General features: G+C 43.4%; 1 protein-coding gene across 4 annotated transcripts in view; it reads left to right on the top strand.

The window, feature by feature from the left end:
* The window catches only part of LOC145412596 (protein C-ets-1-like), a 550,754-nt gene that overhangs the window by 431,077 nt on the left and 103,521 nt on the right, over positions 1-16,156 (top strand). The window contains exon 1 of one of the 4 annotated variants that reach the window (XM_080282511.1): positions 12,051-12,460. The exons of the other annotated variants lie outside the window; for them this stretch is intronic. Within the exon in view, the coding sequence (XP_080138637.1) occupies positions 12,382-12,460 (79 nt within the window). The 5' untranslated portion in view covers positions 12,051-12,381. Of the gene's footprint in view, positions 1-12,050; positions 12,461-16,156 lie in introns of those variants that run through there. 4 annotated transcript variants of the gene reach the window in all.

Genomic DNA, 16,156 nt, shown 5'->3' with positions numbered 1-16,156 from the left:
AAAGTCTTAACTTGTTTTTCATCTGCATGAAACTGAGTACAGACGTGTGGCTGCATGTGTATTCATTTAATTTCGTGTCGTTGTATATGCATGTGGCTGTGTGTATATGTGTCCACGGCTCTGGTAAACAGGAGAACGCCCTTGTTGTGGGCGTTCAGCCAGCGTTCTTCCTGTTGTTGCTGTTTGAAAGTGTTGTTGTGGGGGTGAGGGTGGTAAAGGTAAGGCACGACCCTCACGCCGACTCAATTACTCAGGTAGTTTGTTCGTAATCCCTTCACTCCCAGGACGTCATATGTAGTTTACTTTTGCTACTGACAGGCGATTTGATTCAGCTTATTAGCCTCTAACCACATATGCAGGGGTTAATGAACACTAATCCTTCCTGCTCTTAAAGTCTCTCCTAAGCTGAATAGTCTTTGAATGGAGCAAATGTAAGAAATACGTCATCTGATTCATGGAGTCAGTTTTGTACTGATTAATCTACCCGGACGTTCACCTATGTATGTTGGATGTAGGGCATCCAGTTATATCTATGTATTTTCTACTTCTCACTTCACTGTTTGTGAGATCTGGGGAAGGTGCGAAGTGCTCAGAAAAGTCGGCCTTTGTTTGACACCGAAGAGTGCTTTAGCAGATGATCAGATTTCAGCGTAAATGGGTAGTGAAGTGCTCTAGTCTGGGATTTTAGCCAGGACACGTGTTGGACAGGTGTGTGGTTTCGTACGGTCTCCCCCACCTCGTTACCGCTGTAACACCTACCCAGATATCCTTCTCCCGTGGCCGCACAGACCTACTTCTCGGCCCATTCACAAAATCCTGAGCTTACTACGAGTTGCCCCGGGAGCTTTACTCGCGGGGCTCGGGGCACGCCACCTCCGCCCCTGTGCCCGGGTGTCCCAGGGCTCAGACTTGGGATTCCAGGTGGCTGGGCGTAACTTGATCTCTCCATATGTATTTTTTGTAGCAGCATGCAAGTGGCCGTTTATGAGAAAGTCTTGTAGCTTTCTAACCAATTTCTTACAAAGTCAATCTGTTCATCCAAGTACTGACAGCAGCTAGAAAAAGATTTTGTTAGACTTCAAAGCTTAGTTTGAAAATATTGGTTCATAAATTTCCAATGAAACAACCGAAGCCTCCATCCTGCCGGGATCACTTGTTTTACATTAGGGAACAAGTTAGCTGGCGCTAGTAACGCGAGAAACCAGTCCCTGTGTACCGGTATCGTAGGGCCCAATTTCCTTGTGCTCTGAAAGTGCTCACAGTGCCCAGCTGATGCCCGTAAGACCAGGAGTAATATGAACCTTACGTTCTGGGCGTTAAGTGCCAAACTTCCTTGTTCCGGCTTGTTTTTCATCCTGTCCCAGAGGCTCAATGACTGGTATTAAGTTTTCAACTGTTACTTGTGGTTTTCATTGTCGTTCATAACTCCAGAGGTCTGCCGTGGGAAGTGAATACCCTTCTCCCTCAGGTACAGGTAATTATGGCAAGACACACAACGAAAAGTTGCCGGAGGCAGGAGCTATGGGAGGACGGGCCGAGGAGCAGGCTGGGGGCGAGCGTCTCCTGCGTCAGAGCCGAGCTGAGCGAAACACTTCGGAGGGCTGGGCGGCGGGGCCCGGTAGCGAGGCTATTCATTCACAAAATCCCCCCACTGCAGCTCGAGTACCAACACTTGCTCCTGGGCTTAATTTAGGCGTTCAGCTTGTTTACTACTGGACCTACCGTGGAGGGGAAGTGGACACCGACACCTTAGGCTGGTAACTGGGGTAGCCTGGGTGTTGTTGCCAGTTATCTACCTATCACAACAAACTCGATCATGGCGGCTAATCGGATCCACTTCTTTGTTCCGCGAAGTGAGATGAATGAGAGCAATGAGGCGAGTGTTTGCCTTGGAGTAGCGGAGGAGTGGGGGAGGGAGGGAGAGAGGGAAGAATGGGAGACGGAGGGAGAAGGAGGAGGGAGGGAAGAGCGTGTAGAGGGAGGAGGGAAGAGTGTGTAGAGGGAGGAGGGATATGGAGAGGAGAGGGATGAATTGAAGAAAAAGGAGGAGGGAGGGAAGAGTGAAAGAGGTAAAAGGGAAGGATGAGAGAAGGACGGGAAGGGAAGGGTGGGCGAAGGAGGAGAGAAGAGTGGTAATGGGAGGAGGAGGAGGAGGAGGAGGAAAGAGTGAAAGAAAGAGAAGTAGGAGGGATGGAGGAGAAAGAGGAAAAGATGAGTGGTGAACACTTTTCCGTACTGCTACTTGTACTGTTCATTGTCACTTATGTTTCTTTCTCCCTCTGCCGCCGTCATGTTCCCTTTTCCTTTCTCTAATACCCAATCATCGGTATTTTCATAATGCATCCTTACGGTGTTTGTTGCCTCGTGCCCTTTTCACCACATGCCCTTCGTTATGTCGCTGTTTTTCGTCATACCTCGTTATTTTGCGTTCTTAACTGTCTGCCCATCCCTGTTTATATTGATTAGTTCTGTAATTATATAATCGTACTGTATTTTTAGTTGTGTCAGTTCCTATCTCCCTTAAGGTTTTCTTCTTTCTCTTACTGTTCCTCTCCTCTGTTCTTGGGTCCTCTTTGTTCTCTTCCTCTTATTTTTTCTTGTCGTTCCGTTCTTCTTGGTTTTTATCTGCCATCGACCGTGTTCTTGATTCCTTGTGGTTCTCTTCCACGTCTTGCTTATCATCTTGCCTTTTGTTTATTCCTTGTCATTCCTTTTTTCCTTGGCAATTCCTCAGCCTCCTTGTTCCGCCATGTTCCGCCTCGTTTCCAAGCAGGAGTATCACATCCCAGGCCAGACTCTTTTTCCCTCTCTCTCTCTCTCTCTCTCTCTCTCTCTCTCTCTCTCTCTCTCTCTCTCTCTCTCTCTCTCCCTTTCCTCTCCTCTTGCATTCCTTCCTTGCCATGTCTTACTTCCTCATTCCATCCTTGCATTTCCTTTCTTTCCTCTTCCTTATTCGACATGTCTTCCTTCCTCGTTCCTTCCTTTCATTTCCTTCCTCTCCACTTCCTTCTCGTCATGTCTTCCTTCCTCTTCTCTTCCCCACCGTGCTTTTCTCCTCATCTCATCTTCCTCTCCTCTCCTTGCTCTTCCTCTTGTACATCCTCTAATTTCCTTCCTTTTCACATCATCATACCTTTTCTTTGTGTACTCTCTCTCTCTCTCTCTCTCTCTCTCTCTCTCTCTCTCTCTCTCTCTCTCTCTCTCTCTCTCTCTCCCCTAAATCTGTTTCTTCCGTCCATTCCTAGTCTTTCCATTTTCTCTCTGCCTTACACTGTATTTCTATCCATCCTTTCTTCTGCATTCCTCCTATTCATTTGCCCAGCAGTTGCGCCCATCCCTTTCACTTCATTCATATCTTCCATCTCCATCCCTTCGTCCTTCCATTCCTTCATTCCTTTCTTCTTCTTCCTCCTCCCTTCCTCTCCCTCTCTCTCTTACCCTTTTCCTCCTTCCCTGTTTCTCCCTCCACTCCCGTCTTCCCTTCGCTCATCCTCTCCTCTTCTCCCTCCCTCTTTCTCTCCCTCTCTCCCACTTTCTCTCCATCCCTTTCCTTTCTCTTCCTCCTCTATCTCCCTCCCACTTTCCTTCCCTCCCTCTCCTCTCCTCCTTCCCTTCCTCCTGTCTTCTCTCTTCCTCTCACCCTTCCTGCCTCCCTCTCCCCCTCTCCCCCGCCCCGCCAAACCCGCCCCATTCACAAAACCAAGGCTGGCGGGGCTCTGGCGGTCACGCATCACGGCCGAGGAGGGAGGAAGGGGAGAAGAGGAGGGAGAAAGAAGGAGAGAGGAGAGGGAGACAGGGACTTGAGGAAAGTGTATTGAGAGAGAGAGAGAGAGAGAGAGAGAGAGAGAGAGAGAGAGAGAGAGAGGCAGGGACTTGAGGAAAGTATATTGCGAGAGAGAGAGAGGGGGGGGGGAGGAGTGCGTTTGGAGAGCGGGAATTTTCATTGACTGGATGAAAAACTACACCAGTGGAAAGAGGTGAAGAAAATAGAGTCATGGAGAAATAACTGAATACACGAAAAGTATCACTGAAAATTGAGAGGATGGAAGACAGGAATATGAACAGTGGGAGAGTGTTATTTCTCTTCAGTACGATGATGTCCTTTTTTCTTTGATTCTGGCTATAGAAAAGATGAATTAATCCTGGTTAAGGGAACTGTCTTGTTGTGCAGGGGCGAGTGAAAGTTATAACTAATTTCTGTAGATTGGAAAGTCTAATTTAATCTTGTTGTGGTTGCCAAAATAGAACACAAAAGACGTTTATTGTCAATATGGATAAAGTGAAAATAAAGACAACAGAATATCCCTCCCTTTTATATTATATCCCTACTATTGCCAGATTTTTTATTTAGCTCAGTGGCCGATATTTAGCAATGTGGGCGTTATTGGACACCTTTTTTTTTTTTTTTTACAGATTATCTACGAATGGACCTCGGAACCTGAATAAAATGATCAGCATGACAGTAGCAAGAAGAGTTAAAAAATAAGTAATCATACCTAAGGGGTAAATGGATAACCCCTCCACCACGATGACGCCCATTGACATTTATTATTTTCTATCTCCAGGCAGTTTACTTTTCTTATCTTGGTACAGGAAATTTGAACTGAAAGGGTTTGGTACAGGCTTCACTAACCCCTTGCGTCTTTCAGAAGATGAATTATATCGTCTGAAGGCAGCAAGTATAAAAGGACGCCCTTGTAATTAAGGAGTTAAAAGGTACCAGCCCATACAACCTTTTCAGCCCGAGGATATAGCTTTCATGAGCCTCTTCCGTACGAGAGGTCTATCTTGAGTAAAATCGTCTGGAGGTAGTAAGGGTAAACCAGATGAGACATGATAGTGAAGGGGTGAGGGGTGGCAAGCTCACATGGAGGAAGTTGGGACAAGGACGAGTCGGCGATGATGCAATGGTTAAGAGGGGCGAGGACGGTGCAAGGCAGGAGGAGGTGATGAGAGCTGACCAAGTGATGCCGAGGGAAAAGATGAACACGAGAAGAGGCAGACAGATAGACAAGCAGATAAATCAAAGAGAAGGGGCGAATATGGCAGATAGAGAGGGTTGTTGACAAAAGCGAGATCCATTAGGGAAAGGACGACAATTATGAGAAAGAACCCCCTCCCCCCCCGAAAAATGTGAAAACGAGAGAGAGAGAGAGAGAGAGAGAGAGAGAGAGTACAAAGGAGTACAAAGGAAACCAAACAGCAACGGATCTTATGATCCTTTCGAGGCTGTTTGTTACAGAGTAGACTATGACTACAAGATCTAACTCTATATGCTGAAGAATAAGGATAGTAAAGCAAGAGAGAGAGAGAGAGAGAGAGAGAGAGAGAGAGAAGGGAGGGAAGACCCAATAAGGCATTACAGACAGACTTGGGCAATAACCGAGCGTGAGCGTCGAGGAAATAGATGCTTGCGAGTGAGGAGGAAATGAGAGATAGGAAGTGAGCGATGTGTAGCTGTCTAGTAAGAGGCAGAGTCAAAATAGAAGGGGAAGGAGTGGATGATGGTGCAATTCTGAAGATGGCCGGCATAAATAGGTCAACCAAATAAAGAAAGGGAGATAAGATAGAAGAATAACGTAGGCACTGATGACATGAACGTTTATATATTTATTCTTATTTGGGGTAATTGAAAGCTATATCTAACCCTTCCGTTTATGGTAATGTCGTCTCGGCTGAAGAAAATCGTCTATAGATTGAAAAAATAAAAATAAAAAAAGAATGGAAACCTTGAGAAAAAATATATGAGAAACGGTAATAACAGCCAATAAGAAAGAGGAGAACGAATAAGTGTGAGTAGTTGAAAGATGAGAAACTAATGAACTAAGTATATACCGGTATATAAAGAGACATGAGCAGGATTATCTGAGCTGTAAAGAACACTATAGGTAAATTTTCGAGAATATTTTGATGTGAACTGGAAAGAAGAAAACAAGATATCTCAAGGCAATGAAAGCAGTAACTTGTGAAGGGGAAATAAACGGAAGAGAAGCATCAGAAGACAATATTAATGAAGTGGGAAAGAGAAAATATTTGACAAACGAGAGAGAGAGAGAGAGAGAGAGACCAACGGAAGACGAAGAGGAAGTACTATGATCCACATGGAAAGTATGAGAAGGAAACAGAAGAGGGAATGCGAAAAAAGAATACAAATGAAGAACTAACTGAGAACGGAGGGGATGTATTGTAGCCTATACTAAAATTGTTTATATAATGAGGATGTTACAGTTTAGTCCCGACTTGTATCCTCTTCACATTAACCACAGTATCAGTGTGTGGGTATTATTCTTTCCTTTAAACATTTCACGACACTATGGACCCAGATACATGAAAGAGAATGGCTTGTCTTTATTGTGCAGGAAAATCGCCGCAGTCCTTGCAGATCCGTTCCTACTAATGCGTGGATAGTATTACTTTGGTGTTGATGATTCCCTTATTTCCCCCACCCTCAAGACCCCTTAGTTCCCCCACTCCCACGACCCGTTATTTTCCCCACTACGATGACGTCTTGTGTAATTAACTCTAATAGACAAATCTAATCGTCTTAGTGGAGCCCCCTAGTAATGAAAGGGCTGAAGGCAATACACAACCCGCCCAGTTCGATATGTCTCCCTTAAACTGAATAAAATCGTCTTGAGGTCGCGGGAAGATAGTGAAAAATGCGTCATTGTGCAGAAAAGATTAAAAGCATCCCTGATGTTACAAATCTGTCACTGAGATCAAAAGTAGCTTTAGAATACACAGTAACTTCTTTCGTTAGGTGTTATTTATTGTGTGTAGATACTTGGCAGTTCGCTGACAGAGTATAAGAGAATAAAGATGATAACAATAACAAAGGAAGAGAATCACAAATTACGTAATCAACCTGTAACTCTAAGCACAGTAAAAATAAAAGGAGGTCCATCCTCCAAATCCAAAAGGCCAGAAGCAGAGGCAGCGTGAAAAGTTGAATATATCTCTCCAATGAATGAAAGGAAGAGGTGAACAGTGTGGATGAAGTGAAGAGAGAGAGGAACTGCATGGCTTTAACCCGAACAAAGAGGTGAGGGCGGAGGCTGCGAGCATTGTTGAGTCGGGAGGAACATCACACCTTCTTTCTCTTGGGTGTTGGTGGCTGACTTAATGAAGGGCACATTGAGAGTTTTACCAAGAACTTTGCAGGAAGTGAGTGTGAGTGAATGAGATGGCAAGGACCTAAAATGAATGAGACTTACCATACCCGAAACTTTTTATGCCACTGAATATGTATACACGATACTAATGATGCGAACTGACTTTTAACTTTTAAACAACGGCTAGCGCCAGGTAATTTTAATCTCCTTAGGAAAAACTGCCGTTCTCCAAATGTTTAAAACTCTCTAGTAACCTCTCCTAGTTAGTCACATTTATTCTTTCCACGCTAGTATTGAATTTTTAAAATGTTAATTAAGGTTACAAATTATTGTCACGTGCAGTATTCATACATACGTTATTTATTAATAATTTGGAAAAAAAAATTGGTGACAGTTAAAATTTTTTGGTTTAAAGGAATAGAATATCCAGTCTTGGTTACAAATAATGAATATACAGTTAATAAGGAAACTGATAAATAACAATGGTCGTGATAATGTTGAGAGTTATATTGACGGCTGTAGTGAAGGCAGCAGAATGTGTAGCATTCGCATTAGCAGTTGTGGGCATGGTACCAGTGTTTTTTGTGATGGTGTCGAAATAAATATATGTTGCCAGTTGTAATGGTAAAGGTAATTATAGTGGTGGTGATAGAGTTTGCAATGGTAGTGTCAGCAGTGGTATGGTGATGAAAGAGTTAGCAGTGATGGTGGTGTCAGCAGTGGTGTAATGATGACAGAATTACCAGTGATGGTGGTGTCAGCAGTGGTATAGTGATGATAGAGTTAGCAGTGATGATGGTGTCAACAACGATGATGGAGTTAACACTCTTGATGGTATTAGCAGTGTTGTGGGGTTATCACTGTTATAGTGATGATAGAGTCAGCAGTGGTGGTGTGGTGGTGTTAGTGGGTCGGACTTGCAGAGCAGCTGGCAGGCAGAGACTCAACTCTATACCAGTAATTAGATCAACATCCCAGCTAGAATCACACCATTGACAGCCCCGCCGCACTCTCACTCCCTCCTCCTACTGCTGCTGTTGCTGCTGTTCCCTCTGCCTCGACTTCTTCCTCAGTTTCTGCTTGCCTGTATTAGATAAGATAGGTTAAATTAAGCTTTGTTTACTGTATTCATTATGTAGCTTCAGCAAGACTGAATACAGTTACATTAGGTTATGTTTGGCGAGAATATAATCAGTATAGTTAGTTTGGCAATGGCTTCTGTAGAATTAATTGTTATCAATTTTTCTGAATTTAGCACTCTGTATTCTGATTGGCCCCAAATACTCGTATGTCAGAATATTACCACCACCCAGATTCCCACCATGTATATATGCGCATGATTTAGGAGGAAAAATAATAATGACAGAAAAACAAACGTACTCCTATAAGTTATCAAGTGTTCAGTAAAGTATGCCACATATTCATTCATTCATCATTCAAGATTACGAAATACTACACTCCATTCCAGAGACAGTATTATTGGCATTAAACACATTGTATCTTATTATCAGTATTGCTTCTTGAAATAAGCTGAGTAACGATGCTCAAATCGTGACTTTCGGAACAGGAGGGAAGTGGAACATAAATACTCTGACGTAACTTATGATGATGATGAGGGATGAAGAGAAACAAAAATGGAGCAAAGAGAGGTGAAGGAGGAAGGGTAATAAGTAATAGAATGAAGGAAAGCACTAGAAAAGGTAAAAGTGATAGAGGGACGAGGAGCAATGGAGAAAGAACTGATGGAAAAAGGAGGAGAATGAGAGAAGGAGAAAAGTGATGTAGGGAGGGAAAACAGTGGAAAGGTAAAGGGAAACAGTGATAAGGGGATGGGGAAAAATTATGATGAAAAAAGAGCTGTACAAAATGGGACAGGGAGCAGTGAAGAATGAAATAGGAGCAGTAATGGAAAAGAAGGAAAAAAGTGATGGAGATAACACCCTCACTTTTTCCTTTTTTTCCTCTTTTTTCCTCTACAGTATAAACAGACAGACAGAAAGACAGATTTAGAGAGAGAGAGAGAGAGAGAGAGAGAGAGAGAGAGAGAGAGAGAGATGAAACAGGAGCATTGAAGGAGGGAGAGGAACAGTGAAGTAGGAGGTGGGTGAGCGGACACGGCCCATAAACTTGGTAGTGATGAAGGAAGTAAAAGTTGGGCACGATAAATCTCAGTCCACACCAGCCTGGCCCACCAGCCCTCACCTCCAAGGCCCTCCATGACAGCCCTTAGTCCTAACCCAGCCACCAGCCCTAAGCCCAATAGTCCTAAATATACTTCAGCCCTCTCTTAGGCTCCTCGCACCAGTCATGAACATTGAACTCCAAAGAAAAATTTAGCCATCTTTCAGTCGACCACATCCTATCATATACTTCAGCCCTCAAATAGTCCCTTACACCAAAACTAAACATTCGGCTTCCGTTTGAGCCTCCCCTAAAAATATCTGTCTGTCTATTTCTGTCTATCCAGTTGGCTAGTATCCATCAGTCCATCAGTCAGTCAGTCTGTCTATTTATCACTCTGTATGTCTGTCTTTGTCTGTCTGTCTGCCTGTTTATATAACTAGACGCCTTAATCCCAGCGTCTGGGTATGGACAGATAAAAAAACAAAAAAGCATTCTTTCATTTGACCACATCCTATCATCACTAAAGCTCATCCAGTCCTAACTTTTCAGCAAGATATTAATTAGGTATTCAGGTCATATCATACCGAGTAGTCGTTGCCTCAAATTAGGTCATTGAGCAAAATATTGAAGAAATATTCCTGAGCATTCCTCCTAATATAACCCTTCCAAGTAGCGTCAGTCTGGCTCATCATCAGTCACTTAGTCAGCACGTACGTCACTGTCCCTCAGCCTGTCAGTTAGCCCGCACACTGGCTTGTCACTCCAGCTAATGCACAGTATATACACCCGTAACTGTGGCCGCATTTTAGTATTTCGGTCGGATTTTCGATAAGCCTGTAAACACTCAGGCTCCTTTGACTCACTCGTACATGAATAAAATCGTCAGGAGTTAGTTGGAATAATTGTCCCATCCATGAGAGAGTTAATGGTGCCAGTATGAACACTCAGGTTAGTGTGACTCTTAGCTGAATAATATGGTCTGGCGTTAGCTGGAACACAGTACTAAAGTGGTCCCGGCCATGAGAGGATTAACCCCCTGAATCAGATGACGTCTTTTGTTGATTTATTCTTGCTGTCTTCAGACGATTTTATTCGGCTCAGGAGAGACTTTTCGAACTGAATGTGTTAGTCTTTATTAACCACCTCCCTATCAGGGTGTTCTAAGATGAATAAAATCGTGTTGCAGCAGCAGGAATAAAGTTGTAGAAGTGGGTACTTCATTGTGGTCAGCAAGTTGTAGTAGGGTCTTGTTGTCAGCCATTTAGCAGGGCGACACTCACTATTATTTGACGATTTCTTTGTTATCCATCTTAATTCTTGTCACCTATCGATATCATAGGTAAATTCTCGTCAGCTGTGAGGCATGTCAGTCGCCAAGGCCGTCTCTCAGGTATGCTGGCAAGATGGTGGCGGCGAGAATTGTCGTTTATTGTCAAGGAATTACATCCGAGGACTGCCAGCAGGAACAAACATATTAGAATTTTATCTTGAAAGTTTGTTGTGATAACAGGAAAATCTGTTTGAAGTGGCATCAGGATAACTCCACGGAGCAAATAATGATTTATCTGTCGTCCATCTACATCGATCTATCCATATATATATATATATATATATATATATATATATATATATATATATATATATATCACATTAAGAGAGAGAGAGAGAGAGAGAGAGAGAGAGAGAGAGAGAGAGAGACTATGTCGATATATGCTTCTTATATGTAAATACAAGCTTCTTATGAAATACCTCGATGTCATTTCAAAAGGTATCTGATATTCTCACAAACGACTTCCAATAGTGCTCGTATGCTGGCAAAATTTTATCCCGTATCATAAAGCTGTAGGAGTGAGAAATAGAAAGCGTTTTGAGGGCTTTGTGAGAGCTTTGTTGCGACTCCAATGAGGATCTCTTTTGTTCTGGATGAGCGTGTTACAGATTGGTTCTCACTACAAAAACTGCCCCAGTAACAAAGCTGCTTCCCCCGAAAATACTTATATTAACTGTGGTCTATCCTTTGTTTATGTGTTTGTTTTGGACACATTCGTACCCTTGGTCCCTTTTACAATATCTGCAACTCGAGAGCTATTTTGTGATTTGGCCTTTTGGCGCTTTTTGGAATTCGAAATCATTTTTTAAAGTAAGTGCATCACCTAAACTCTAGTTGTCGTCAGAAATTATGCGAAGTAAACTAATCGGCACATCTGTGTTTTTACCATACCCATATTTGCAACCAAGTTATTATACAAATAAGTAGTGCCCATTTCCCACAGTTTTCTCATAGTTCATCGTCTCGCATCTCAGAACTAAAGAGAACCATATAATATTTCTTGTCAGTGCATTATTCTTTCCTAATTTGTGTAGAAGAAAAGTTTTGCTCAGTAAATAACACAGAGAAGAAGGCAACGTGGCCGGAGATCGGGCGGTAACGAGATCATACAATCGAGTTTTGGTACGGGCGGAGGAGGGTGGAGTTGCCAGGTGTCCGCAGCGACTTCAACTCCCCGCCCCTTCGCAGGTCAACATCATTGCCAGATCGGGAGATGATTTTTTTTGTATTTTTTTGTATTTTAATTGTAGTAAATGTAATATCCTATGCTCCTTTTAGTGCTCTTATTTTCATATGGTGTATAGCTTAGATGATCTGCTGGTTTTAGAAGAATTTGTACGAGACCATAGTTATTCTGGGGCTCTGTCACGCGTGCAGTGAAGGTTCCCGGCAAAACAGTCGTTGGTAACAGTTCGCGGGTCAGCTGTGGAGGCTCGACTGTGTCCCGCGTTTAGTATATCCTGGGACACGGTCGGTAGTGGACGTATACCCCGGGGAGAGATCATCATGGGTCATGTTTATTCAAGGATCTAGTATGGTGCCCGTGCAAGATAACCTTACTGCTGACGTCCGCGGTGGAGTATTCAGTGACAACTACTGGTTCGAGAGCAAAAGAGCGAAGTGGAACCGATAACCTCTGGAAAAGACGGGACAGTGAGCCCCTGGCACACAAAACTAAATAATTATTTAAGTTATCCCTTGACCAGAAAATTGTAGCGACTTCAACGCAGGTGCTACTGTAGGAAAGTCTGCAAGTCACGTATCTAGTCACTCCCAACCAATTATAACATAGATTTTATATTTATTTATTGAATTATGTACGTGGATTTCCTACCCCCGCCAAATAAAATGGGAATAAAGTCACTCAAAACGCTTACTAAGCCCACTAAGTCAGGTAAGCCAAGTTTGTTGTTGGTGTGCATGGTATTACTGTTACTATTAGTGCATCAACTGCCCCTTCTCAGCGTGTTTGTTTACCAGAAGTGTACTCGGAAATCCAGCAAAAAAGGAACAATAGTTTTCAAGACCTTCATTTTCAGTGTTGCGGTGTGTGCTACATAGTGATGGTGATGTGTGCCTTATAGCCTTTATTCCATTTTCATTCTTGATTGTCACATACTATATGACAGAGCTGTCAAAACTTGTAGAGTTCTCATGTGAATTTGTCAGAAGGAAGTGATAACCTGCAACCAACAAACATTAAGTTGTTCATGTATCTTATAGTTTAGTGTGATGGTGGAGGTAGTGCGTAGTGTGCACTACATTAGCCTCCAGCACGGTATTGGAGCCCCTCACCTTCCCTGCCACCCCCTCCCTCGGGACGCTACCTGTAACCTCTGCCCCCTCCCCCCACTTCCGGCCGCCCCCTCCCCCGTCGCTTCATCTCTTCTCTTGTAGTCACCTCCCCTCGTCGCCGGATTCTAACAGCACTGTAGTCGCTAGACGTGAGAAACAGCCAAGAAGTGCAGGCAAATGAGTACTCGAGTTCTGGAGTGATGGTCAAGACGAGGAAGGAGTGTGTGTGGAGTTGGGAAAACATGGAAAAATAGCACTTCCGGCGAACTCCCCCACCCCGTGCTCCAGCCCTCCTACCGCCTGGCTCCGCCCACACAGTCCCGCGCTGCCTGGCGTCCCCAGGGGGAGGAGCTTACACCCGCCACTTTTTCTCACATCTAGGATGTTTTGAATTTGATTTCTGTCAGAAAATTGTAACGTATTATTATCTCTTTCGTTGTGGACAGGAGTTTCGTTAATAGTCATATTTTGTAGTTTCTAAACGGTTTCCTGTAAAATACACACAAAGACTACCGTAGCTTCAGTTACTGTTATTAATCTCAAACTAAGTTCTGGAGATGTAGAACATGATGCAGAAGGTGATGCTAAGCTCAGCACTCGAATGATGCTCGTTTACCATCTTTTATTTCTGCGGCAGAGGGTTCTTCCGGTGGCGAGGGCCCACGGGAGGTCATGTTTCAGCCTCCATCCCCCTCCCCCTCCGCTTCCCCTCGTCTGCCAGGCCTCTCCTCATCCCACCCTCAGCCCTGTCACATAAACTTATCTCCTAACACTAGGTAATGTCAGAGTATATTATATATGTCCCTGTGGTTCTAATGATTCCTGTCTTGATACAGTACGGTACGTATCATTAGCATCATGTGTATTTTGTTGATATATGGAATCGACATCCAGGGCTGATAATGAGAAACGAGATACATTTGGTAAAGTTTCATATTTCGTGGTCGATGACCAATAAGTGTGTGATTTACCGTATATGTGGCAGCAGTGGAGTGTAATGGGTGTCATCCGGGGTCTAGGTGGCAGGGAGGGAGGGGCCAGCGCACCAACGGAGGAGCGGCGCCCTACCTCCATGCAAAGTGGTCAAAAAGGGGTAGAAGGCGCCGAAACCACCTTTGCTGTTCGGTGCAATATTCCTTGTGGTGAGGAAGAGAGAGAGAGAAAGAGAGAGCACGGAATGAATCTTTACACTGCAGTTGGACTAAATTATTGACGGTCGTTCAGTTAATGTTTCGTGTTCATTACCGTAGTGTCTTAACTCGTGAAATTTTGTACTGTATCAGCAAATAGATAAATATCTTCTGTTGGCAACTATCTATCTATCTATCTATATCTGTATCTATCTATCTATCTATCTGTCTGTCTATATATAATATATATATATATATATATATATATATATATATATATATATATATATATATATATATATTTTTTAATTGTGTATGCATGTATCTGGTAATCACCCAAATGATACAAGCATTCATACTTAAACTACGTAACTCTTCCAATATCTGCTCACAGTCGCCATCCATTATTTTTGTTCCCTTCAGTTTCGCCTTCGTTTCCTTCCAGTATGTCCCTCATTCCTCTACAGTACTTCCATCTGGTCACCGCACAACAACTAACCTCTAAACTGTGTGGTCAAGTTTTAAATTTCTTCCTTTCTCCAGAGTAAACCCTCAGAGTTAGAACATTTTAACTTTTCTTTGTGTCAGCGCCTTTCTTCGTGTTCAGTCCATGCTGCCCGGATGATTCGGCTATTGTCGACCGCCATTCTTCCTCCTCTCTGGCTGCTTTTCTTCTTTGGTTCCGACGGTCTCTTGAGAGCTAATTTTTGATCCCTTCTCTTTCCTTTAAGTAGGTATCGTATATTTATTTATTATTGTGTATGATGCGGGATTTGGGCACGAGATGATGTTGGGCAGCTCTCGAATGGGACGATATTGACGTCCTCCACAGCTGGCTGGTTAATTCTTCTGTGTGAGACCTGGGCCCGGGTTGGGTTACGGCGTGACTTAAGACGGAAGCCCAGAATATGGGACTGAAAGACAGCGCTGCCAGATATATTTCGTCTTCACTACAAATTACAGTGATTCACATGCCATCTCAGCACAATAATTGCAACTGACTTGCAGTTAATAGAAGTGACCAGATGATCTTAAGACTGACTGCAGCTTATAGGTAATATGAAACGCGCCAATTGTAGATATTTATACCTGTGAGGTGGTTAGGATTCCAGGGGCTTGAACGGTGAGTGAATGAGAGTGTGACCCATTTAAGTGGGAGGACTTTTGAATTTTTTTTTTTTTTTTCTTGATCTCTAGACCCTACCTCACCCCTTCCTGAGGTCGGAAAGGAAGTCATGATGATAATGTTGAAGAGGAGGAGGAGGGGAACGGTAATGTTCATAGAATTATATCTGTTTGACAAGTTTACATATCCCACATTTGCCAGAACACCAAACTAACTAACCGTACGACTGATGTTCAAAATATTTTTTCTCAAATCGCTTAATTCTGTTCATATGAGCTGTCAAAGTGATGTGATGTAACAGCGTTCGAGGACGTCACCCACAGAAGTGACTACCATTTATAAAGGAAACCTGCTTCATTGTTAGTGTCATTCCAAGATCCCTGGCCACACTTGTTCTCATAGCCTGACAGACCTTTGTCCCTTGGCAGCGCTGCCCACAACTGCGCATCATCTGCTTGGCCGAACTGGGGTTCCCGTCCCTTCGGCCTTTCCCCTCCATTCTCTTCGCTCAATTTGAACCTCCATGTGGGCTGACAACCATGAATAGCTTCCAGTTAATAAATCGCTTATATGGCCCTCGGGACGATCTGATCCTGATGTATGTAACATCGTCACAGTTGACACATAATTTATGTTAGCACTTGTGCCCCTACCTGTAGTCTAGGCTGTGGCGTTGGGTGAAGATGGTGAACAGGTAAACCAATTCAAAACTGAGGACAGCAGAAATTTCTCTTTGCATTATTATCATGTAAAGGTGTCTCTAGTGTTCATGTGGAACAGGGAATTTTACATCAGGGAGGAAGATTTGGGACGAGGTGGTGTGTAGTGACCTCAGATCTAAAGGTATTAATCTACTGTAAAGCTGGCAGAGAATACCTAGAGGGATGAACGGGATCAGGTGAGCCAGTCTGACCTAAGGCACATGGAAAATCGACGTAAAACTGAAGATGATGATGATAATGATGAGTCTTCATGCTCTGCTGGTGTATCTTAATAATTATTACCATCATCTCAGCTTTTATATGGCTTTCCTCTTTTA

Source organism: Coenobita brevimanus, chromosome 93, assembly GCF_032717465.1.
Source record: "Coenobita brevimanus isolate Jiangsu-jjx chromosome 93, ASM3271746v2, whole genome shotgun sequence".
NCBI lineage: Eukaryota > Metazoa > Arthropoda > Malacostraca > Decapoda > Coenobitidae > Coenobita > Coenobita brevimanus.
This window is presented reverse-complemented; position numbering and strand designations above follow the sequence as displayed.